At 43.2% G+C, this 27,481-nt stretch overlaps 1 protein-coding gene across 1 annotated transcript in view; it reads right to left on the reverse strand.

The window, feature by feature from the left end:
* The window catches only part of CWF19L2 (CWF19 like cell cycle control factor 2), a 926,849-nt gene that overhangs the window by 793,517 nt on the left and 105,851 nt on the right, over positions 1 to 27,481 (reverse strand). The window contains exon 2 of the mRNA XM_085621485.1: positions 10,614 to 10,724. Coding sequence (XP_085477611.1) covers positions 10,614 to 10,724 — 111 coding nt within the window. The remainder of the gene's footprint in view (positions 1 to 10,613; positions 10,725 to 27,481) is intronic.

Consider the following 27,481-nt stretch of genomic DNA (forward strand, 5'->3'; position numbering starts at 1 on the left):
AAGTGAGCATGAGGTCAAGCAAGAATCAATCATTCATATCTTCAATCCTGGGATCTAGGGCACCAAGAATAACATAAGAGAATTCCCTTGGAGGGGTTACGTTGAAGGTTTGACTTATACATTCAAAAATCTTATCCCAATATCTTTTCAATGTAGGGCAATAGAAGAGCATGTGTGCAAGGTTGCCAGTGTGAGAATTGCAATTCCAACAAGTCGGATTTTTGCTAAGTTTGAGTTTGTAAATTTTTTCGGGTGCCCAGTATGTTCTATTTATTAGCATAAGTTTGGTTTGCGATAGTATTGGCGATATCTTATTAGAGAATGGGGAGGTATGTATTTTCTCCCAGTCAAATGGGATATTACTGGAATTGAGTTCAGATTCCCATTTCGTTTCGCATTTCCGGTGGGATTTGCGTGGCTTAGGAGAAAGAAGCTTATATATTTTAGATACAGTGTGCCCTGACTTTAGTAGCTGTGCTAAACTTGAGACTAGTGAAGGGTCAGATGGCTTGATGGAGCGGATCGAGAGGAGAGATTTTAGTTTTAGGAAATTGTAGAAATCTATCGGTTTTAATCTGTAGCGGCCCTGGAGGGCGGAAAAAGGTAATGGTAGGTTCTCCGTAAAAAGGTTTTTGACTAGGTTTATGCCTTTTTCTGACCAATGTTCCCAATGGAGCATCTCGCCATCAATCCTCAGGTTTGGGTTGTACCAGAGGGAGGACAGGTTGGATTTATTGATTTTTATTATGGAGAGGTGTTCCAGCCGTATTAAAGCTCTCTTAGTGTTGAGCAAGATGTATTTTGAGTGGGGAAGATGGGATATGTCCATGGTGAGGAGAGCAGACAGAGGCATATTATTGATGATCGATCTTTCTATGTCTATCCAAACTGGGGTGTAGTCAGTTTTAAGGCCAAAATGCAGAAGAGCCAGAGTTTGTGGATTTTCTTAAAATAGAAGATCAAAAGAAAGTATTTATTTACTAGGGAAGAGTATGCAAAGCAAGTTGGCTAAGTCAGAGCATGGTTTATATATAGGCTTTCCTGTTTTCAATTTCTATTTTTGGTCAATTCTGGTGGTGTTTTTTCAGTGTTTTCCAGTGATTTCAATACCTCAAAAAAACATGCTTTTCAGTGGTTACTCATTTTCGCGCCATAAAAAACAACTGAAACGGTGTTTTACCGGTGTTTATGGGACGCTTCACTTTTATTATTGCTTGCTTTCTTAATTGGTGCATGGTATATAGACAGTCTATGTACAGTGTATATGAGGTTAAAATACATTTTTACAAGTCGAATTTATTGTAGTACACCATACAATATTTCTTCAGTGAATCTTTGGTCATTCGCGCTCTCTCTTTCCTACCTATGTACTCTTTTATTTGGGAAAAGGCCCTCTCGACATTGGCACTTGAGACTGGCAACGCCAAAACAGACAGTACACAATTTGCCAACTCTGGCCACTGACGTAGCTTTCCATGCCAATAATGGCGCACCTTAAGGTTGACATTGTCTGGACCAGGTTCTGAAACATATGAGTTGAACTGGGTGCATATGCCCTCAGAGGTGTTAAAGCGGTCAAAAATGAAGCTGTACTTCGCAAAGTCTGGAGAAAATTCCACTTTACAGAAGGGATCTAACACTTGCGCAGAGTACAAAAGTGAGGCTTCATTGGCTTCAAACGCCATGGTTGGTGAAGGGACATTTCTATGCATCATAGCTAGCCATTTCTCATGCATTGTAAAAATTCGGTTCTGGATGTTTGCAAATTAGCTAACCTCCAGCTTGCCTAAAAGTGATTAATACTTGGTGGTCGAAAGCCCTTAGGCCAATTTCACGCTTTATAAAATTCCAAATAAATGCGATGTATATACAGATGGAGGTCAGGTAACTTATTGTCAGGAGAATGTTCATCTTGATGAAAGGGGAATGTTGAATCCATGTGTACAGTATATATCTTAAATTATTCACATAGTGAAGACAGACAATTGATTCAGCTGTAAAGAACTGGCGGAAAGGGAGCAGAACGTCTCCCAAATCCCCCGAGGTCGGGGGATCTTCTTCCTTTACTCCTAACAACTGACCCACAAAATGCAGGAATGGCTTCCCTTGCCAGCCACTATTTCTGTTTTGTCATGGGCATGGTTCCCCATCTTGCTGGGGCAGTGAAAGTGAAGGACATAGAATGAGAGAGAGCACTGCACGTACTTATCACTGGCTTCTGGTCACTGCCTAACCATTCGGTCCCCTGCATGCACTCAGTGCAACCTTGACGTTAGGGTGTTGTAAAATGTCTCTTCTTACTTGTTTTTTAAATATACACACAGTGCGGAAGCTGAGACGCCATGATTAAGCTCGGATTTAATACATGATCAAATGTCTTTAAAGTTAAAAGAATGCATTTCTGTAACATGTAGGCGCATTTCAGAGCTTTCCGAACTCGTGCATTGTGCAGTTCAACTTGCCCAAAATCACACAGTGCAGAAGCAGAGACGCCGTGATTAAGCTTGGATTGTGGAGGAGATAAAATCAGTGACACTCGGTTTAAACCGAGTCAGCTGATTTTCATCCAGTAGGGTACTGTCGGGCAGATTCGGTTTTAACCGAATTCCGGACAGCCTATTTATATATGAATTGTGCCCCAAATAGCTATCACCATCTTGCAGCAGTTGATATCCTACAGCCAACACAACTGGCTGGACACTGCCAGACCTTACATCTGACTCACCAAGGTAAAGGAAGGATGTTCTCTGCCATATCATTTCATATGTTTGCTAAAAACTTAACCAAGATATAAAAACATGATACTTTGTAAAAAGAAATTCAAAGACAAAGCGAAGCAAATAGGTGATGATACCAAAACAGTATGGACAGATAGCAGAAATTGCTGCAAGATATATTTTATGATTTTTGCCTTTTAAAAGCTGGTGTTCGTTTCGGTCCAGAAAATGGCACATTTTAAATCAGTTTTAAAAAAAACAGTTTGTTAGCCTGGTAGAGATTGGAACTTATTACACACAGCTTATATGCTTCTGGAGGAAGAAATAAACCTACTGAACTATATAATCAGGATTACAATGTGTGACTACAAGGTGACTATGGGGCTTCTTAAACAAAGTTATGAACCTCAACCCATTGAGCCATTTTTTTCAGAGGTCAATCGGTGATCTGTGAGTTGTATGAGGTGCACTGATGAACACGAATTAACACGAATTAAACACCTAAGTTATTTCCTGAGTTTTAAAAATAGCAACCAGAACGTCTTTCACATGTATGTGTAGCAGGTGCATTTTCCACCTGAGCTATTTTTCCATTATTAAATCCTGAGTAGTGCTGACTCAACGTAAATCTCTACAGCAGGTGCATTAACCCCTTTTGCTATTTAGCCAGCAGATACACTTGGACATCATATACAGCTAAGATTAAGCTAAGAGAGCTCACTGAGTTGATATTTCTGCTGGGCTAACCCGAGAGCTACCAGAAGATCACAGGTTTGAATATTGCTGTGGCCAGCTCAGCTTATCATCTGATTTGAATAAAATCAGTACCACTGAGTTGAATAACAATGATAAAACTTATTAACATTGTGAGCGAGCTGTAGGGCTGTGGTAGCAAGTGGCATTTAAACAAAATAGGTCTTTGTGTGATTTTTTTTAAACAATCTGTGTCTGTATTGCGTGTGAAATGGTTTGCTGCAGTCAAGCATGTGATTTTCCCATTGGCAAGGCCCAAAGACAAGACTTCAGATTGCCATGTGTGACATTACTTTCAGGTGTTCGGATAGGAATTTTTTGAGTTTTTGGCTATGGGCTAATGTGGGACTCAGTCATTCTATGTCTGACATCCCACACTGGGTGCAAAACGATTTTGCAAGGTGAAGGTGGCAATAGGGCTGTTGGATTCATTTCAGGTTAGAAGTAAGCTTGGTGCTTCCCTTGGCTGGGGGGTGACGAAGCAGAATGTCGGTAGAAGAAACCCATGGGAGAGGCATACATCTTATCCCGTTGGATCTATATGTAGTCTAAACGATGTAACAGAGTTTAACAGCCAAGGTTTTTAAAAATTGACCACTACACACTAAGCAAAATTTTGAAGTGATATTCGGCGCTGCACCCACACACGGTCTGGTTCTCGGCATACATAGCCTTGGTTTCAGTGCACAGAGACCTTACACTGCCGCACACAGAGGAAAGAAATTAGAGGGAACATTGATCCATAGGCCTGACCAGCGCTATGTACACACAGACGATCCCAGGGTAGTGACTTCTTATAGTGTTGGGAAGTTGTGCCTAAAATGGCTAAAAACCTCAATACTATCACAGGTGAAACAACACTTGTCCCTTCTATCAGAAAATATGGATCTTAGGGATTTCTTCCTAGGTCCCAAGAAACTGCGTAAGAAACGCTTCTTATATGCCATCTACAATGAATTGTGGAAAGTCTCCAAACAAGATGCTACTGAGAGATTATGTGAAATTGATAGGATTAATCTAGAGACGTCCCTTGCTGTGGTAGACAATGGTATGACCACACTTTCTTCAAGTATTTATTCACTGGACAACATTGTGTCCTCAGCTATTGACATAATGTAACACGATTTGTCTATTCTACAACATGGGCAATCTCAATTGCACTGCATTTTGCTTTTGAGCTAGACGGTTCAATCATTGCATACTAGCCACGTGCGATGGCGATACATTAACTGCACAAATATGTTCTCGGCTCATAATCTGACCAACAGACAGTTGACCATGGCATGCAGAGATGCAAAGTACACCATGCTGCTCATTGGAAAATTAGAGGAATTACCTTTCACGGTAGCAGAGTCACCATCAACAGAATGGTTAATTCACAACTATATCACACTGCCAATCACGACATTCCAGTTCCAATACTGCCTTAGATACATAAATGCAGGCAGTTATGAAGCGTTGGGTGAAGGGTACAGACAGGACACCTGGGAGTTACAGTACAGCTATAGGTGTTGAAATAAGGACATTTAAGTTTTATTAAGTGGAACAGACTGTGAGAGGGCTTTAAGTGGGTCTATAGTGTGTAAGGAAGTCCCGCTTTATGGAGCGTGTAATGCGTCAAAAGCGAACTTATCTTGCCACTTGGAAGGCTTCCCAGCTGCCGTGATTCATCCGTTTTTTAGTTACTTTCGAATAGGAGTTATTAAATGAGGAATGATCAAAGCTGTTGCGGGATGGCACCAGGCATCGCTTATCTAGTCACAGTAAACCTCAGGGTTGTTTGCTGCAAGCATTGTTTTACCCAGTTCGCACAGTTAGGGAGGCACCACTGTGGCCTTCGTTGAATGTGCCCAGTATAAGGTTTGATTTGCTGAGTAGACTGAAAGCCATGTTTCATCAAAATGTGGCCTTAACTTCAGCCCGAGAGACTTTTGATGTCCAGGTTGCAAGGTCTTCAGCAAAGATACAGGCCCTGGTCCATACAAACTTACCGATCCATTTCGGAGAAATGGTTCATTGTATCTTTGTCTGATACAAGTGGGATCGTACACTTATTTAAGTGCCTTGGATCAGGTCTCTTAACCACCATTCAGACCATCTTCAGAGTAATTCCAGCTTTCATACACTCCGTACTGGGAAGCGTTTTAGGAGGGCTTCCTGCTATCGGTAGCGGGTATCCTGATTTTAATCCTATTGCTTCGCAATGGACGTCTCAATCCCTCAAGCCATGGAGAGACCACTGCTGGAACAACGCTGTTCTGAGTGTATGGTGTTCTACCTGGATATGCCTCCGCTTTGAGAGCTGACTGAGAATTAGTTCCTGTCTTTCAGACCAGTCTGGCTAGAGTGTGTCTTGCCTGTGTTCTGCTGCCTTTTCTACAGATCTGAGTGCGTGTTGGACCTGTGTCTGACACATCCATAGATTGGTTGACAACCAATTTTGGGTGAGTTATTAGTGAGATTTATTTGATCCATCTTTATCTAAACAGGTAGAGCATTACTTCTGTTTGAGTTATTGACTTTGTCCCCTACTGCTCTCCCTATATTTAAATTGGGGTACCCCTTCTCCTAGTGGACATCCATAGATTGCACCACCGGACACAGACGTGCTCCTGGAGCCTTTGCAGGCCCATGTGTACAGTTGTCCACAGAGTTTTCCCATGTTGATGACGGCATTCTTAGAGCCTCCAAGGGATGCGGCAGCTCCTGTTCGAAGGGAAATCGGCTCTGCTCCTGATGTACAGGCATCGGTTCCAGGCATGCAGGTATCTAATTCTTCCCCGGCGGCTGCTGTGGGAACCAGAGATGACCATGTTTGCTCACTCTACATCATATTGGCAGGGCTGGAGGGATTGACACTTGTGGATGCAATGTTCAGTGATGTTGAGTCTTCGGCACAGGATTCATAAACAATCTGGCCTTTCCTGCGCTGAGAACTATTCGGCATTTTTTAAACATTTTCCAAATTGAAGGTCGAACACAGACTTGGTTATATTTTTCCTTCTCTGCTCTGACTGAGCATAGTGGCTTTCAAGGTGCTCAGTGTAATAATAACCACTCATATAAATTTAGAGGACCTTTTAAACGCTGTTTAGGATAGAGGACTATTTCACCTTTAAATTGACGTTTTATTTAAGGACATTTTAACAGGCTTTTAAAGTGTTTTTAGTATTTTTATTATAACTGATTTTTTATGCTTTTTAATGGCCTTCGCTTTATCTATATCTAGCTGATTCTGTTGAGCTTTAGATGAGGAGTGGGCGTCATGTTCGTTAAGGCTAGTCCTGTCATGTATATCCCTTTTTACATACATTGTCCCATCCACACGACAATAACGGTTCTGAGGGGTGACCTTTTACCGAGTAGTTAGCCCTGTCTCTTCGTAAACAGGCTCTTAGTATATTATCATAACAATGCTGTACCTGACATACATAAACATGTCCCAGGCACGGCATGCTTATTCTGTATAAGGTTCACCACTTTTTTCACCATTGGCCAACAGCCCGCTGTGAATGATCGTGTTTGTTTGGAGAAACATTTATGATGGTTTTCAAAACATAGCGATTCTAGCAGAAACCCTGGAGTGTCCACTCTAGTATACAAGACCCTCATTCCCCCCTACAAATTAGAGGAGAATTCCTTCCATTCTGACACGGGGTCCTGCATGCTGAATCTTCGACACGCAAACACAAGGAGATGATGGACGGAGCGCTGAAACTTTTCAGACACTCAGCCCCGTCACAGATCTTGGTTAAATCTGAAACTTTTCAGACACTTCCTGGCTGTTCCCATTGGGCGCAGTGTCAAGACTGATGTGCATATGGCTGGGTTCAAACTGGAATGGCATGGTGAGCAAAAAAACAATGGATTTAGGCCCAGATCGCTGTACTGGGGTGAATGTATGACATTGTTCTGCATTAGGTCAATCAATTGTTCTTTTTGCATTTGTCACCCCGAGTGGGACGGGTATGGCCAGACGTGGGTCCCGTGCTCTCCATGCCACTGGAGTCAAGCTAGTCTGGCTGATGAGGGCTGAAAGCCCGAAACCAGTCCTAGGATGCTTGTTTCCAGTCCAGGTAGGACCTGGCCTGGCAGTTCGGGCTGGGCTGTTCCCATTGGGCGCAGGGTCAAGACTGATTTGCATATGGCTGGGTCCAAACTGGAATGGCATGGTGAGCACAAAAAAGATGGATTTAGGCCCAGATCTCTGTACCGGGGTGAATGTATGACATTATTTTACATTCTGTCAATTGTTCTTTTTGAATCTTCGACACGCAGCGGGGTGTCATCCTCAGAGCAGAGACGGGGCCCTTCGTTTTCTACCATCAGGTGAGGGGGATGGTTCTTCCCTTGGGGATTCTTGGCTACATACACATATGCACATATACATGCTACACCTACATATCTAAGATAGGTACATTAAGGCAAATTACGTAGGGTGCGCATTATAGGAGTATGCTAATGCTGCTGTTTTTATCTGAACATGTATATGTTCATCTTCTTAGCACTATAGTAGAAATGTATATACTGTTTACCATATTAGCATTAGCAATTTCTTTCATATGCTTCTGTCTCCTGATTGTCGCAGCACATATGTTTTACACAAGACTGTCGCTGGACCAATAAATACTTAATGAAAGCGTCCCAATCACCATCTTGTGTATTTCCTGAGAATAAGCAAGCACGAGTGACTGAGCAAAAAGTACTGTACAGTTTTCCAGAATCGCTGAGAGATCAGGGTTGTCATGTTCAGTGGTTGCCAGAAACTACCTACCCCACTGTACAATACAGGGGGGGTGGTAGTGACACTGTAGAGCTAGCTGGTCTAACGGCGGACATATCCAGTGGGAGTGTCCGGAGTCGGACTGGACACCAATCCCTCAGTTTAGGTCATCCAAAATGCGCAGGGCCTGGGGGATTCCTAGGAACTACATGACAACATGACAACATGATACATGTTTAAAAATGCTACTTAAGTGGGTGGCACAATTTGTGCTGGAGGCTTTAGCACCTAGGCCTAAAGTCAACAAAAACGAATTCAGCAGGAACAGGAGGAGTAAGGCAAAACATCTGGGGGAAGACCGCCAAAAGGCTGACAGGTCTAACAATAAGGTATCTTGGACATTTTTGGGGGGCGGGGGAGGGACTCCTGGAGGATGACTATGGTCCTTTATGCAAATCCCAAAGGACAAGTAAGGATCAACAGTAAGTTGTCCAAACTATTTTCAAACAGGGCACAAAGCAATGCGGTCCACTTTCCCCAATCCTGTTCTAACAATAAAACCCTTTCGAATAGCTATTTGACAAACCACAAACATTAGAGGAATCTCTTTTACATCAAGCATTCAGCTAACTGTGACTCCCTAGTACTGATGGAGGACCCAGTTCATCTCATGAGAGGGGAGGATGATTACTTTCTCCTGGGCCTCTGACCACACGTCAGAGTATTGAGAGCAAATAAAAGTCATCTGGGGGTGCTGAAATGCTGTCCAAGTCTTCACAGGTCACAGTACCACTCCACAGGCACACAGATGCATCTTATTTGAGCTTGTCAGCTAGTTGGCTCAAGGAAGCCTTTTAAACACAAGGGGGTAGGTAGCACACTGCCTCTCATCTCATCCAAGTCTTCACTGGTCGCAGTCCCACTCCATATGCACACAGATGCATCCCAGGTGAGCTCATCAGCTTGTAGACTCAACGGAGCACACTGCGTCTCATCCCAGTACAGTTCACCCCATAGCATTCCAGTAAATGCAGTACTATTTCAAAGTTAATGTAGTTTTCAACCAAAGTTGGAGCACTACCTGCAATGGAGTGAACTGTGTGCCCGTGGTGTGGTATTGTGACCTGTGAAGCCTTGTGCAGCATTTCAGCAACCTGAGAGGACTTTTCTCTGCTCTCTACTACTTCTGCTCTCTACTGATGAAGGGCTAAACCCAGAAACAAGTGTCTAGAGATAACAGCTCTACATGCACCAACTTTGGTCAAAACTACAGCAACTTTGAAGTAAGCGTACTGCATTTACCAGAATTCAATGGGGGGGGGGGGGGGGGGCTGTGCTGGGATGAGAAGCAGTGTGGTCCCTCCCCCCTTGTGAAGACAGAGAATTGTTTTCTACAGATCTTCTGAGTGCATATGAAGACATGGGACAAAATGACCAGGCTCGACCAGGACTCAAATGCCATTGATCCTCCAGTAGGGGTGCCTGGGATTCGAAGGACAGTGCCTCCAAGACTTCGGCCATGACTACATAGTAGAGCCTGACTTAATGCAGGTATTCATGGTCTCCAGTACTAGCCAATCAGGGACTGGCAACTGGACTATTACCTCCAGTGCAGGCTGAGACTGGTCAACTGGTGACTGATGCTGGCCCTCCGGAGCAATAACAAGGAAAACGGGCACTGCACTGGATTAGGTGGGAGAAGAATCAACAATGGAAACAGAGCAGTCGGAGGCAACTTATTAGTTTTTCAATTCATATCTCAAAGAAGAAATGAGATGTGTTAAATGGGCTTTGGCAACTCCCGAACTAACTTCCCATGCACAGATCAATCAGAAAACATTTGTTCAGCCAGCCACAGGGTCCAGTATATTTGAAGGGTGCTCTGCTATGAACTAGTCCGTGAACTCAAGGGAGGGCTCATAGCAGACTGAGTCGCGAGAAAGCCCACGGGTGCTGATGGAAATTCATGAGTGCCCTGTAGTTGCGCCTGGTAGACCAATGCCCACTACTGTGCCTCCCTTATCTGGATACACAGGGAGGGTGACAGGTCTGTGAGGATGACTTCTGCATCTAGTGTCAGACAGCCTCTGAAAGAGACTGCTATGGACAGACGTCCTGAGAGGCAAGCTGGTTGGAGGTTCAACGTCTCTGCTTCTTCTTGTCCCTTCTGTGTTCTTGGAGGTATTGGAGCCTGGGGGGGTTGTTAGTTGAGTGTCACAATTTCCTTGGTAGCAGAGATCTCTTCTTGCTGAAAGTATTTGTTGATAAACTAAATTTGCAGCTATACTTCCATTTTCGTGATTCACATTTTTCGAGAAGAATGTGGAGGGAGGGGTTAAGGGACATACTACTGAGTAGCAAACATGTAAACATTACTTTTAACATGTAGGAACAAACTATAGAGATATACGTTTACTCACTTGCGCTAATTGGTCCAGGCGTTCGTTCACATCAGTGAGCATCCATGTATCCTCACCTCTCAATCGCTTCTGTTCTTTCAGTTTTTCCTGCTTTTCAAATGCTTCTTTTGCCTACGGTGGAGAAATAAGATGTAGAAATTTCAATATTACAAGACATTTCAAGTAAATACCAGTACAGAAGTTCTACAGATTTTTGGTAATTGTAATAAACAGTTGTGCGATGTAGAAGTTAAAATGACCTTGAATATTAGATCACTTTGATTACAACTATTGGTAATCTTAACAAATGGCTTTCAAAGGAACTGCGATCTTTAAAATGCAATTGGGATTCTGCTGAAAAAGAAGTTCAACCTCTGCAAATAGAAGAACAGCTACTACAATAATGCTGCTGAACGGGTGTAATCAGCAGGCAGAGCGGCAAGTACCATCTTCGTTGAAGACAGAAAACAGTGGCAAGATGCTCATCTAAGAAATGTAGTGTCCTTTAGTGCGCATGATATGAACGTCTTGTTGGGTAAAACAACGAGATACGAGGAGACAATAAAACTCAGTGATAACAGGCAGTTAAGTGAAGCACAATCCATTTGCGCGCCAACTTGGGTACAAGAGGGGCTACTGCAGTTTTAAAGGATGCTCTGAGGTCACCTAAAGAGATACTAAACACATAGGGCGAAAACATGTGGCCTTACCGAACTCGAGAGTTTATCTAAAGGAATTCTCGCACAATCACTGTTATCGTTATAGTAAGGAACTAGTTTTCCGGATATAATTCGAGCAGTATACTTAAATGACGGAGAGTACCATATTTCAAAGCATTTTATTAGCAATGGGCATATAATGCAAAATATAGAAACAAAACACGCCTTCACATTAAAAGTAAGGTACATAGTGACTACATTTCTCATCCTTATTGTATTGGAATTAAGAAAATAGTCCAAGTTTAAGGAAAAGGGCGGAGTTCAGGATAGAAGGATCATTAAGGGATGAAGGAGTATGCTATTAAATGTATTGGGAAACAAATCAATAAACACACAAGTGCAGGGCATCTTCCGGTCTGGCACGGCGTGCCATAAATAGAAGCTTTAATGTACGGTGTGTTGTTGAAGGACCCCTGGGAAGTCGCTCAACGTGCCTGGAGTGTTATTTTATCATTCCAGCTAACTCGTCCATGGCATCACAAGCAATCAGTAGGTAGATGGATTTGTTTCAACTTTTAGAAAAAGGAATATTTGGAATTCTCTCAGTAATCTAGATTGAGCTATAAAAATCACACTGTAACAAGCACTGCAAAGGGAATAGGTCTTGATTTACCGTGCTAATGCATGTAGCATTAGCCGATTAGCCAGACATATGGGGGGGAAGGCACGAGGAGGGGACAGGGAGGGTAATAATTATAAAGCAGACCCTCAAGCAGTGCAATGCGAGTACTTGCGTAGAGGCAGAGGGTTACATCGAAACAACTAATGGCGTTAGGTGAGAGATGGAGGCGCCAATGGGCTGAGCCAAGACGGGATTTGCAAAGTCTAAAGCCAAAGGCTGGAAAGAAATGATCTATGAAGGGGCGGATCCAAAAGCTACTCGATGCACATGGCTTGTAATACATTGGCTTGACAACTGAGTTGTCAAAACTCAAAACCAAAAAGTACCTGTTAAGTAAACTCTAGATTTAAGTTATTACTCAATTGTCCATCAGGGTCTCTTGCTTTTGGAGATCTGTCAGTTACTATTCGCTTTCCAATTCTGATGCTGAATGCTATTAAGCTCATCTCCATCCATAAGATCAGATAAACTTAAATGTTCCATCAAAATTACTTAAAATAGAAACACATACAAGAGCATGAATAAATTGCTTATTCATCCTAACTGCACTCTCAGTGCACTTAGCTTCCACCATGGTCCAGAAACACCGGTCAAAATTCTTAGCAATTGCCTCTAGCATTACCACCAATTGATTATACGTCTGTCATACGTTACTGTAGAATTTATAAAGCACTTACAATATCCTGTTGGCCACCGGAGCCTTACCTACACAGCAGTACAGTGCTTCAAAGTGTGTGTAGGGTGTGTTTGGTCATATCTTGAGCCTATGTGAGAAGCATCTTTACATCCTGTGTGAAGAGGTACTCTTATCTTGTCTTGGGTCGCAGCACTTAACAGTGTGATGGATCAGACGTTTGAGCCATAGACAGTTTAGGATTTGCAGAGTGCTGGCCTCTGTGATTAACTCTGCAGGTCCCATTATGTTATTCATGAGATCTTTACATTCTGGGCCCAAATGTATATGCTCATGTATATGCTCATTACAGGAGAATGTCGTTAAGAGGCAAAAAGAGATGGCGAGAAGCAGAGATCTACTAGGAGGGACTCTGTTACAGTCATCACTTGTATGACTGTTAGTACAGGTTCTCAACTAAAAAGTCAAGTAAGGATCAGAATATTCAGGACTTACAGCCATGGACAATGCTACATGCACTGGTGGCCAGCAATGTGCAGCAGATCTCTTTAGACCCTACAAGCTTGTCCAGTGGTTAGTTATAGTGGACTGGTTGCTGATACCTCACTCAAATGTGCTAGAACATGATTGCAAAGGTTTTAATTACTCGATGGTAGGAGGAAGGACAGGTGCTTCTGGAACAGGTAGGTTAACTATATTTGTTGTCACGTGTTTAGCAATTGACTGAGAGTGTTGATAGCCATGGGCTTTGCAGATTCTGGTGACTGTGAATCTGCTGTCAAGGCTTCCACTGGCCAGGGCTAAAATGGGGTGACATGAGTCTGTAAAGGTTTGAGTAAAAGAGTGTTTTCGTTGAAAGTGCTGGGCAAGATTTGGGTCCACTTTAACCTCCTTTTCCCATCAGTGGGTTTTAATACTACTGTGGTTGATTTAGAACCTGTAGAATCAGACAGTATGCCACCCAGGTAAACCGACAGCGGATTATGGTCGCTAAATTCGTAAGTTAAAATAATAAAATCCCCCTAAATGGGGAGTTAAGGCAGATGAAATTAAAATGTAGTCAATAAAAGTAGCAATCCCTTTACCTATAAAGGTAGGGATGGTGTACAGTGTGGACGGGCTCATGTGAGACATAACTGACCCCATATCAAATTCACACAGCAAGTCATTTAGTTCATCACCATGTGTTGTGTGCTCATAGTGTAAGCCAGATATTAGTGGGCAGCCTAAATTTGCTAAACAAGTGATAGAGGGGTTCCCACATGGGTGGATATTAAAGTCCCCTGTGATGATCAGACTATGTAGGATATTGGCCATGTATTTTCTTATAAATGTGGCCAGGGACTTGATGTTTCCTCCTTCTTCTACTGTAGAAGGGGAGTTGTAAAAATGTATTATCCCCCATTCTACATGTCCCTTCCTTAGAGTGATTGCTAAGATTCCGGGATGGGGATGGGTAATCAGGCGCACCTCACATTTAATGTCTAATGAGACATATGTTACGAGACCACCCTTGGGACTGCCACTGGCCGAAGGAGAGGCAGGTGCAAAAAAGGCCTGATAACCATCTAAATAATAATTTTTACCCGTATCCCATGTTTCCTGCAAGTTTATGATCCTGTACTGGGTAACAAACGCAATCCAGCGAGGATCATTACTCTTCCTGGCCAGCCCAGCAATATTCCAGGATAAAATATTCTTTCTATGGGTCAAGACATTATCAGTTACTTTGTCTATACTTTGAGCCTGTATAGGGATTTGGGAGTCTATTTTACCTGGTGCCTGAGGAATTAGTCAGTCACACTCTTCGATATCTGACAGAGGCTGAAATCTATTCCTTACCTCTAATCCTTGAGGAAAAGGGGGGTTAACCCTGTTCCTCAAATATGGGGGTCGAGTATTTGGTTGGCAGGAAAGATTCTGTCTTGAGATGTCCCTTAATGGTGTAAAATCTTTACTATTATTATCAACTCTGTGTGTCCAGGGATCCTGCGGATAAAAGTATCTAAGGGACAAGATCACTATATTAGAGCCGGAACCCGGATAGCCCATTTGATATTCCTGTAGAATTTTTTTAGCAGTGTGTGGGTTATCAAAGTTCACAACAATACAATCACCATTATAGGATTTAGTCCTTTTGCCAATCCATTTAATTCTGCGGGCCATTATTATGAATCTATTAACATCCTGCCCCCTATATAAGTTGTTAGTAAACCATTGATTCAGTTTATTTTTAAGTTGATCAAAATCTTCTGTGACCCCTTCCTTCAACTGGGGGACGTTACCTAGGATCACAGTATAGGGTGCGGACTCCCATGGTAGGTCAATCGAATGGGATCCCTGCAGATGATAATCGGGAAGTGTCCGTTCCTGGTTGATCATAGAATTATCAGTGGTACTATAGTGTTTGTTAGATTCCAGTGGTCCCTGAATAGGTCTAGATTCAGTCAATGAAGGAGGCTGAACGGCTATAGTGGTTGGGACCTCACTTCTCACTACTGAATCAACCTTGTGAGCCTTAGGATTCCCGCTTGAAGATACCTCTGCTCTGGTATTTTGTGCAATGTCTACTCTGCTATCAGGATTCCCCCCATTATTCCTTTCCATGGTTGCTAATCTGTCCTCTATACTTGTAAGCTTTTTTAAGATCGGATCCAAAAGCTTTTGCAGTAACCTTTCTAAGGTTGCAGAATAGCCCTCGCGTATCTGGATACCCTCAATAACTTCCTTAGTTACCTGTCCCGCCCCGATGTTATTGGCAAGGACAGTAACTTCAGGGGTTTGGGCATTAACTGTTACCCCGCCCTCATTTCCATGTGCACCCACTGACTTGTATTCCCTTTTTCCCTTCTTTCTCGGGTTTGGTGCCTTAATTGTTTTATTTTTGCCCTGTTTTCCCCTGGTAATCATCCCTTTATCCATGATTGCTGCTTCCTCAACCTCAGGTATGTCCGTCTCCTCAATAGTCAGAGACAGCGATGTATTTAGGAGGTTAAAGTGGACCCAAATCTTGCCCAGCACTTTCAACGAAAACATAAAGATCCACTGCCTGGAAGAAATTGACACTTGTAAAACCATAGGAACAACGGCAAGATTCATTCTTGACGCTTTTGCCAATTTATCCACAAAAATATCTGATCTGTTGTTAACAAGCTCTGGACAAAATGCTAATCATGGCCCCAAATGGTTTGACAAAAACTGCTCAAAAGCTGCTAAATTACTAAAAGAAGCCCTTACAAAAAAAACCAGAGACCCTGCAGCGGTACGTTTTTTGAGAAGGTCGTACAGGGATACCTTAGCTTCACGTAAATCTGCATTAAAAGAAGAAGCCTGGGAAGAACTAATAGATAGCAGCCATCTAAAAGACAGTACAAGATTTTGGAAGATTGTAAATGGTCCCTTATTTCAACAAGTGGGAGGTGATGGACTGGTGGCTCATATTAGAGAAAGTGACTGGATCAATCATTTTAAAATAATGTTTGACTGCCCGATTGATCTCAATGATAGTAGAGTGAGCAGTAGAGCCACGTCCTCCATAACATTTACTGAATTGGAGATTTTGGATGGAATAATGAGCCTGACCAGTAACAAAGCTCCGGGGCCTGATGGAATTCCCCCAGATCTATATAAATCAGATCCCCATTTTTGGGCAGCTATTCTTTGCCCGGTATTTAATGCAGCAGCCTCAGAAGGCTGTTTAAATAGCTGGGCTTTATCTACCATAGTGCCTGTATTTAAAAAAGGGGACAGAAACGACACGAGTTGCTATAGACCAATATCTCTTATAGACTCGGTCGTGAAGGTAATGGGGCTTGCCATTTTAACCAGGCTGAAGGATTGGGCGGTTGAAAACAAGATTTTAACAGATTGTCAATATGGTTTCCACTCAGGACGCTCGACCACCACACAGTGTCTTAACCTGTATTTATTACTCAACAAATATACTGTGGTGAAAACTGGTTCGCTCCATCTCGCCTTCATGGACCTCTCATCAGCTTTTGATGGTGTCAATAGATCAAAGCTCTGGGCGGCCATAGAGGCGAGAGGGGTCGAAGTGGGGCTGATCAACTTTTTACGGGATTTGCATTCTTCAACACGAGCAAATGTCAGGTACGGGAAGGACTTAAAGGTTACAACTGACTTTCCCATCAGGAAAGGCGTTAGGCAGGGATGTATTATGGCTCCGTTTCTATTTAATTTTTATATCAATGACCTTGAGAGGACCCTGGTAGAAACTGGTGCAGATTTTCCGCGCGCAGCGGGAAGGGGTATCCCTGTCCTGCTGTACGCGGATGATGCTGTACTCTTGTCTAGAACTGAAATTGGGCTTCAGACCCTATTAAATTCCTTCCATGGGTTTATGACCAAGCTAGACTTGAAAATAAACAGTACAAAGTCTTATATTATGAGCTTGGGCAAACGACCAGGGAGGACCTTTATTTTTAAAACAGGGGGAGATTTAATACCCAATACCAAGGTGTTCTCTTATTTGGGAGTATTATTTGATGACAAATTAAAGTGGGATGCCGTCATACAAAAAAAAAGGGGGGGAGATGGCGCGGGCAAATGCAGCAATCTTTAACTTTGCCTCCAAAATAGGGAAGAAACCAACAGGGGCTATGCTCAATGTATATAGAGCAAAAAGCGTTGCCATAGCCACCTATGGTAGCGAGTTATGGGGTCGTGCTGAGATAAATTCCATACAGGTCGAGGAAAATAAGTTCTTAAAAAGACTTTTATGTGTCCCATCAGGTACTTCTAACTTGGTGGTCCACGAAGAACTTGGAGTACCTTACATAGCCGACCAGATAGCAACGAGCCCCATGACTTTCTGGCTACAATGCTGGCTCAATCAAGACATACCCCTGACCCATGAAATACTTAGGGATTGTCTGGGTTTGGAGAACAAGGCACGGATCCCGTGGTTTTCTTACATCAAACAGGGACTTGAATAAATAGGAAGGGGTTCTTTGTTCTCCAAGCCTGAAGAGATCCACAAACAGGATATTCAATTGGTTAAATCCCTCTTATTGAATTACAGGATACAGGGAAGGGAAGAGATTGAGCTTATTAAACCCAGTGTCCGATCATATATCACCTTAATAACCACCCACACTGCTGAACCCTACCTAATGTCTACTTTCACAACTCATGAAAATTTTTTATTAACCAGATTTAGACGTAACATATTTCATCTCCTACTGGTTAGACCTAAAATGAGTCACCGGGGACAGATATTACCGGTATGTGGGTGTGATGGGCAGTCTCCACAAAATTTAACACACTTTATGTTTTTTTGCAACTTTTATTCCGTCCCAAGGAAAACTTACCTGACACCAATGTTGAAGAAAATGAAGTTTACCCAGGTTAAACCTGCTCTAATGTTTTTACAATTATTGCATATGGACTGTATATATTTTATTGTCCGTTTTTTAAAATCTACTATGAAATCAAGAGCGGATATGGATTGCTAAACTGTCAATGGAACTTTACTTCTTTTTAATTGGTCTGTGATTTCTAATCCTGTATGTATGTGACTTTTTATGAATTTATATACTAAATTCGAAATAAAGTATCTTTTTTGAGTAAAAGAGTGGCGGTATGATGGGAAAGGCGCAACCTGCAAATTTGCTAATCATGTATTCCAAGTGACTGTAAACAAGACCTGGTCGTGCCATAGTTAATATGAAAAAAAAAAAATCTGTAGAACCTTCCTTCTTTATTAATTTCTGTCCTTTTTTTGACCCTTTTCTAGCAAAACTCCTGGAGACACACACAAATAAACATCTGACACATCATGGCAATCAATCAATCAAAATAAGCTTTATTTGATTTCTTCATGGGAAACCATAAAAGCAATACATGTAAAAACAGTTAATATTAGTAAGCCTAAAAAACAGTATACAATCTATGTAAATGTACAACAGTCTTATGTAAATTAAATATTCTTTCAGCATCAGTCACTATCTTTAAAAAAGAATCTATCGTAAAATACAGATACTTTTACTTCACCATAAAATTCATTATATAATTGTCTTTCTACAACTAATTACATTCTTTAAAAACCTTGCCATAGACAACATTATATATTCATTGGATCAAATATTTCTCTGTTTTTCGTAAAATTTACAAACGAACACAACATGAATTGTTGTCTGCTGTGACTTTCTGTCACAGGGTGCCCTTACAAAGGCATTGCGACCAGTTGCTTATCTCAGAAAAGCTTGTTAGGCGCTGAAAAATACACAGTCTAAAGCCTGTTAACACAAATCTATATGGAGTCCCCTCCGCGAACTTTAAATATGGTTGTATATCATAGGTGACCAAGATCATCTGATTATAGCAAACACTCGGCTTCAATAATTCCGAGGTTAGTTTAAGTTTCTCCAGTAACACCATGCACTCTCTTTTAAGATCTTTTCTGCTAATATGTTCTAGGGATTCTGGCTGATCGTAAAATTCTGGATGACCCAGCTCATTCATAAAGTCTTTAATATACTTTAGCCATGGTATACTGAGTACCCGATGTAATTTAAAACACTCCCTTATAATATCCCTATTAAGGGTAGTTTTCACAGAGGGCCAGATCTTATGCCATAAAAGAATTGGCTGAGTCTTAATTAAGACAGATAAATAAGGTAGACCCAACTCCACATGGCATACAAAGGTGGAACAAATACCTGGTACAGCTAAAAGAAATCTTAAGACGACCTTCTCCACCATTTGAGGGGTCTGGCGTTCAGAGTAACCGATACACCAGCTTCATAAATAGCGGTTGATAAACACTTCGCCTTGTATATATTTATTAGTTCTACAGGTTTTTCTGCCCATCTTCCAGACATCATGTCAATTCTCAGCCACTTCTGGCCCATTTTGAATTAAGCTTACATCCTCTCCATAGTAAGGAGTTGGCATTACTTGCTATCCTAGATGAGCTCAGGATGGTGGTGATTCGAGGGAATGTGCCAGCTTGATCCACCTTGTTTTGTCAGCAGCATTCAATACTAAGTTGCATTCTATCTTGCTTGGTCTTCTTGCTGTTTGAGATGTACAGGGAGAAGCTTTGACCTGGTTTTCTTCCTTCCTTTTTCAGTGCTCATAGGCTGTTCGTCTCTCTCCCTTTCATTCTGAGTTTTGTTCACTATCCGGGGGCTTCCTCAGGGCTCTTCTTGCGCCCACAACTTTTTTAATAACTACATTACTCCATTGGTCCGACGTATTTATTTATATAGCTTTACTTGCATGTTGTATGCAGAAAACACTAACTGTTCTGCAACTTTCCCAGTTGAATGGCAAATGTCTATTAAAAGCCACCACTTAGATGAGTAATAACTCGTTGAAACTCAAGTCATAACAAGCATTGGCAAAATCAATAGGTTTTGCCTAAGCAAGAGCTATTGCCTTTGGCAGTGTATTTGAGCCATGTTTTACAACAGTGTGGCTTGTGTTCAGCATGGCTAAAGGTTGGGTGGGGTAGATTGAAGTATAGTAGACTAGGGTAAGTAGACTCGGGTATATTGGAGTGGGGTAGGTTGGGGTGGATTGGGGTGGGATATATTGGAGCAGGTTGGGGTAGAGGGGGGCAGTGTACCTTAGGGTGGGTAGCTTGGAGTGGGGTAGATTGCAGTAGTTTGAGTGGGGCAGATTGAGGTGGGATAGACTGGGCAAAGTAGATTGTGGTGGACTGGGGTAGATTGGAATTGGGTAGATTGTAGTAGGATAGAATGGGTACATTGGAGTGGGGTAGGTTGGATGTGGTAGATTGGGCAAGATAGACTGGGGTAGATTGGAATTGGGTAGATTGTAGTAGGGCAGAGTGGGTACATTGGAGTAGGGTAGGTTGGGTGTGGTATATTGGGGTGAGGAAGACGGGTAAATTGGTGTGTGGTAGACTGGAGTGGGGCAGACTGGAGTGTGGTAGGTGAGGTAGATGGAGGTGGGTTAGATTGGGGTGGGCAGATCAAGGTAGATTGGGGCAATATTGGGGTAGACTGGGGTGGGGTACATTGGGGTACGATGGGTGGAGTATATTGGAGTGTGGTAAATTGGAATGGGGTAAATTGGGGTACATTGGAATAAGGGGGATTTGAGTAGAGTAGGGAGGGGGAGATTGGTATAGATTGGGTGGGGTAGATTGTGGTGGACTGGAGTGGGGTAGATTGAAGTGGGGTAAATTGGAATGGGGTAGATGGGGTAGATGAGAGCGGAGAACATTGGAGTGGGGTACATTGGAATAAGGTAGATTTGAGTGGAGGAGAAAGGGGAGATTGGAGTTATGTAGGCTAGGGAGGGGGAGATTGGTATAGATCGAGGTGGGGTAGATTGTGATGAACTGGAGTGGGTTAAATTCGACAATAGAGTGGGGTATATTGGAGTCTAGAGTGGGGGAAATTGGAGTAGGGTAGATGGGGTGGATATGAGTGGGCTAGACTGGAGTGGAGTAGTTTGGGGTAGGTTGGATGAGGTAGATTAGAGTGGGATAGACTGAAGTGAGCTAGATTGGAGTGCGGTAGACTGGAGTAAATTGGAGTGGTATAGATTGAAGTGGTGCAGATTTCAGTAGGGTAGAAGGTAGTGGGGTAGTCGGGTAGAAGGTAGTGGGTAGAAGGTAGTGGGGTAGAGCGTAGTGGAGTAGAGCGTAGTGGAGTAGAGCGTCGTGGGGTAGAGCGTCGTGGGGTAGAGCGTCGTGGGGTAGAGCGTCGTGGGGTAGAGCGTCGTGGGGTAGAGCGTCGTGGGGTAGAGCGTCGTGGGGTAGAGCGTCGTGGGGTAGAGCGTAGTGGGGTAGAGCGTAGTGGGGTAGAGCGTAGTGGGGTAGATTGGGGTCGTTTGCAATGGGGTAGACTGGGTGGGATAGATTGGAGAGGGGTAAATTGGGGTAGGCTGGGTGGGGTAGATTGGGCAGACTGAAGCAGAGTGGAGTAGGGTAGATTGGAGTGGGGTGGAGTATGATACAATAGAGAAGGGGAGCAATAGTGCATGGGGAAAAGGGAAAAGCAATGCCATGAAGATGGAGGAGCAGTAGTGCAATAAAGAGGGAGAGGCATTACAATGAATTGCACGCTCCTCTTTATTATCAATAGCTGTGTATGCAATATGTTTTGAAAAGTGAAAAAAATACTTTTCGACCCAGTACACGTTTATCCCATCGCAGGTACATGAAGATAAATACCACAATCCACATTCAAAGGCTTGGGAGCTGTTTTAAATGTAGGTATTTTGTTATTAAAACATATTCATTTTGTGCACTTTTTTTGTCTTTGCATACATTTTGTGTTGTTCCAGGCGAAACACTGCAGTTTTGATAAATTCTGTTTCACTGCATATCAGCTTCGTTTCTTATTAGTCCATAACTGCAATGTCAAGAAATTCGTTCCAGTTTTCATTTGCATGCCCATTATGCCATGGGCTCTAATTGCCAAGCTAAGCTGCTTTCTCCTATTTGTTCATTAGCCACACCAACAATGCTTGAAAGTAGCCAGTAGACAGCGCAGAATGCATAAACAGTGTGCCCTAGTTTTTAAAATCACTCTCACGTTAAAATCTATTCAGATTAGGGCATTATTTATTGTTCTGCACTATTTTGCTGTAGCTCACGTTTTGCCTGCAAAACATTGCAGCTTCTCCCACTCCCAAGTGCAAAGGGGAAGCAACAACAGCTATGGGGAAAGAGGGTGTGGGAGTTGGGGGAAGCAACATGGAATACTGAGTTAGTGGCATCTGCGTGCTTGTTATTGTAAAATAAATAGGAACAGAACCTAAGTAGCAAGCACTCCTATGCTGTGCTTAAACACAATTAAAGGGCGGCCGGGTGGGGGAGGGAAAGAAAAAACAGACGGTGTGTGAGACAGACAATAAGCACCACAAATGTGGAATTAAGCAAGTCAAAATACAATCACTCGTTTGGAGTATGTAAACACAATTTAAAAAGTAGCTGCAAAAAATGGGAGCAGCGGATGGACACAAGCACTTGGCCTATGCTCTAAGGGAGCTCCAAACACAAGAAGAGGCATGACGCATGCATGCCATGGCAAATTGCAACTAAGGATACGAGAGCGAAGCTGCAACTAACAAATGGTAAGCCTAAGGGCAGGCTATAACCCACCAACTTGTCTCGAAGAGAGCATATGAGCTGGTTAGACGAGATCTAAAAAATGTAATACTGGTCATGGCCCACTGTCACAATCCCATCCTGTGCCCTCTCTGTTACAATCACTCCCTGCACCCCCTGAGTAGTGGTGTAGCATGCAGGGATCATTTGCTTTATCCCTATGGTGCTATATGGTACGCTATGATATCATGATTGATGTTTCCCCAGCATCCTCATGACCGATTCTCTCCCAGCACCCTCATAACTGATGTTACCCCAAAACCCTCATGACTGATGTTCCCCCAGCATCCTCATGACCAATGCTCCCTCAGCACCCTCATAACTGATGTTCCCCCCGCACCTGTAATTCCATTGCACTTGAATCTTTGCAAGCGTCCCCCAGAATCCCGTGAGCCAATGGCAAGCCTTGCTCCTGCTGTCACTGGGTCCTTGGTGTTGTTTTCCATTATGTATGTTCAGGAGAAAATGATAAATTTCTTCCTGTTATTTGGTTCCATTCAACAAGTTGAACCTGCTCATTAACAAGTGTTTTCTTCAAGGTTCGAGAATCTAGCTACATCCATTGAACCTTCAAGACGGTATGTAAACCCTCCCCAAACCCGAATCATGGCTTGGCCTCACTCCTTGCGGAACAAGCTATACTCGTCCCACTCACCTTGAGAATCCTGCCGGAATGAAGTAGTATTCCAGTCTCTTTCAAGTCCATCCAAACCTATGGTTCCTGTGGCAACAACTCCCTTGACTTCCTCCTCCTTGTTCCTTCCTGCACAGCTACTCTGCCCCGACTCCCTGAGTCAAAGCCTCAAGATCTTCTTCGAACTTCAGTTGAATTAAAGAACTAGGCTAAGTACTCGATATCCTGTTAGTGTATACTACACCACCTATAGTAGTAAACAGAACAGAGTATACCTGTCTTCAAAGATTATAGACTTTTACTCCATGTCCGCTCTGCGGTTTACTCCAAGCACTTCTTGCGATCGCCCAACAGGAATACAGCCACTAGTACCAGGGATCTTATTTCTGCATTTGTTTTAGTAGAGGGCGGCCCCTTGGCAAGGGTCACTCCCCAATAGTGATGGTACTGTTTTGGCCGTTTTCTCCCCCCCCACCAGGGCACATCGGCTTTACTTTTAAGGCTATCTGCCCCCAATGGAAGCAGAAATCCACTAGACACTAGGGATTTTACTTATTAATATGTTGGGGAGCAGGGCAAGGGTTGCTCCTCATTATGGGGGCAGTATTTTGCCCACTTTCTGTCCCCCTCTGGGGCCAGATCGGCCTTATCTTTAGTCTTATCTAACCCGGTAGGGGGAGGGGGGGCAGAAAACCACTAGACACCAGGGATTTTCTTTATATGTCAGGGAGCAGCCCCTTTGGCAAGTGTCGCTCCCCATTCTTGGAGCAATATAGTGGCTGTGTTCGGTCACCCCACCCCACCTTGGAGCAGATAAGCCATAGTTTTAGATCCATCAGCCCCCCAAAAAAACTAGACACCAGGGACAATTTCTGTGCGTGTTTGTGAACTGGAGTTCGGCTGACGGTCTGCGTGTACTGGCGTTTCGCTGGGGGGGTGGGGCGTAAGGAAGGGTTTAGACTGGCGGTTTGTGTGGACTGGTGCTTGGCTGGCAGTGCGTGTGGACTGGTGCTTGACTGGCAGTGCGTGTGGACTGGCGCTTGGCTGGCAGTGCGTGTGGACTGGCGTTTGGGTAGCGTTTGTGTAGACTGCCGCTTGGCTGGCGGAGCATGTGGAATGGCCTTTGGCTGGCAGAGCATGTGGACTAGCGCTTGGCTGGTGGTGAATGTGGACTAGCACTTGGCTGGTGGTGAATGTGGACTAGCGCTTGGCTGGCAGAGTGTGTACACTGGTGTCTGACTGGTGGTGCATGTGGAATAGCGCTTGGCTGGTGGTGTGTGTAGAGTGGCGCTTGGCTGGCGGTGTGTGTGGCTGGCGCTTGGCTGGCAGTGCGCGTTGACTGGCGCTTGGCTGGCGGTGTGTGTGTGTAGACTGGCGGTGTGGTAGTGGCTGGTAGCCTGGATGTGCACTGACTTGCTTGAGTTGTGTTTGTCAGTGGTCTGATATTTGTGTGATTGGTGTGTTACTCCTGTTGGTGTTTGAGAGTGATGGGCACTTGAATGGCGCTCTTTGAAAATGTAAGTGTTGCATTGTGTTGGGCCTGCAGCGGACAGTGTGAACGGTTTTCTGTGTCTGATGCATGAAAGGCATGTGAATGGACTGTAAAGCGGTTGGTGCTTTGACTTGGCTTTACAGCTCACAAGCTTTAAGCCAGTGGTCTTTGATCTAATGTTGAAATTATTAACAATAACTTTTGCTGATTTTATTTCCTAAAGTCATTGGTGAATAAAGTTTTACTTATGAACCATTAACTTTCCCATTTGCCAAATCCAACCAGTGTACATGTAATTGACTAGTGGATGGGTGTGCAATAATGTTCTGTTTTTTTTGCTTTTTACTGTCAATGCCTACTACCTCTGTAGTGAACAGCTTCTGCCCTCATATCTCTTTGGAAACTGGTCACAAAGGGAATAATATGTGGTGTGTTTTGTGTGGATCCCACCAGAGTTATAAGTATAAGTATAAAAGAAGCTTATGAAGCGCTCGAATACCAGACTGTGTCTTGGCGCTATAACCCAGAAGCTCTTGTAAATTGGATTCATTGACAAAAACATATTGTTTCCTCACATTTCTGTATGGGAACGTTGTGGAATCAGGTGACCACCACAAATTTCCTACCTTCCAGCGATCCCCCAGGTCTCCCGATAAAAACGATACCTCACTTGTATGGGTGCCCAAAGCACAGTCAGTCTAAAAACGCATACAATAAAAACCTGCCCTCTTGGACCCGCTTTGGTCCCCCCCCCCCCTCCATCTCTACAGGTTTTTGGCCCTTGCCTGCCGCAGGCACCTGGACCACCCACACAAATGAGGTATCATTTTTAATGAGGGGAATGCTGGGTAGTAGGAAATTTGTGCTGGCGCTGTGATTCCCACAGAGATATGTAAGGAAAATTTAATTTTGGGGTCTAAATTTGAGGTTTCAGAGGATTCTAGGTGAGAGAACGTTGGGGGATCCACATAAGCCACACCTCCCTGGACTCCCCCGGGTATCTAGTTTTCAGAATTGTCTGGGTTTGGTAGGTTTCCCTAAATAGCCGCCAAGCCAGAGACAAAAAACGAAGGTGCCCGCCTTACAAAAAGATCATTTTGATGTTTGCACAATAGGTTTTGGGCCCTTCTATGTGGACTGCACCAGGACTGCCCACACAAGTGAGGTACCATTTTTATCAGAAGACTTGGTGGAATACTGGGTGGAAGGACGTTTGTTTCTCCCTTCAGATTCTATAACTTTCCATCACAGAAATGTGAGGAAAATGTGTGTTTTTGGGTCAAAGTTTGAGGTTTCAAGGGATTCTGGGTAACACAAACTGGTGAGAGCCACACAAGTCACCTAGTTCTAGATTCCACCAGGTGTCTAGTTTTAAAAAATGTACAGTTATGCTATGTTTCCCTAGGTGCCGGCTGAGTTAGGGCCCAAAATCTACAGCTAGACAAATGAAAAAAATTGTAAGTTTTCTGTGGAAAAATGTGGTGTGCCCACATTGTGTTTTGGGTCGGTTCCTGTTACTGGCACTAGGCCTACCATCACAAGTGAGGTACCATTTTTATCAAAAGACTTGGGGGAATGCAGGGTGCAAGGAAGTTTGAGGCTTCCCTCAGATTCAATAACTTTCTATCACGGAAAAGTGAGCAAAATGAGTTTTTTAGTCAAAGTTTGAGGTCTGCCAGAATTCTGGGTAACAAAACCTGGCGAGAGCCACACAAGTCACCCCATCCTGAATTCCCCTAGGTGTTTAGTTTTCAGAAATGTATAGGTTTGCTAGGTTTCCCTAGGTGCCGGCTGAGCTACGGCCAGCAATCCATAGCTATGCACATTGCAAAACAAAGAGTCAGTTTTCATTAGAAAAATGTAATGTGTCCACGTTTCAATTTGGGTTGTTTCCTGTTGCGGGCACTAGCCCTACTCACACAAGTGAGGCATCATTTTTATCAGGAGACTTAGGGGAACACAGAATAATAGAACAAGTGTTATTACCAACAGTCTTTCTCTGCATTTGCGCCTTCCAAATGTAAGGCAGTGTGTAAGAAAGACGTCATTTTGAGAAATGCCCACTAATTCACATACTAGTATGGGTACCCACAAATTCAGAGATGTGCAAATAACCACTGCTTCTAAACTCCATATCTTGAGAGCATTTCGGAAATACATAGGTTTCCTTGATACCTCTTTTTCATTCTTTATATTTGACCAAATGAATTGCTGTATACCCGGCACAAAATTAAAAACCATTGCAAGGTGCAGCTCAGTTATTGACTCTGGGTGCCTCGGGTTCTTGGTGAACCCTCAAGCCCTATATATCGCTGGAACCAGAAGGGTCCGGCGAACGTAACAGTATATTGCTTTTGAAAATCTGCCATAATTAGAAAATGTTATGGATGAAAACGTAGACACAAATGTCTGTTTTTTTCAACTCAATTTCAATATCTGTTTAATTTCAACTGTAACTTTTTATAGGAAAACATTGAGCTACACAATTATCTGTTGCTGAATTCAGAGTTGTCTCTACTTTTCAGGAATGTATAGCTTTCCGAGATCCACCATGGGTTTCATACCCGTTCCTACCACTAACTAGGAGGTTGAAAGCATAAACAATAGGAAAAATGGTCTATCTACCAGTAAAAGGCCAAAACTGTGTTGAAAAATGTGGTTCATGAAAGTTAGGAAGGGG

This window comes from Triturus cristatus, chromosome 8 (assembly GCF_964204655.1).
Source record: "Triturus cristatus chromosome 8, aTriCri1.1, whole genome shotgun sequence".
Classification (NCBI taxonomy): Eukaryota; Metazoa; Chordata; class Amphibia; order Caudata; family Salamandridae; genus Triturus; species Triturus cristatus.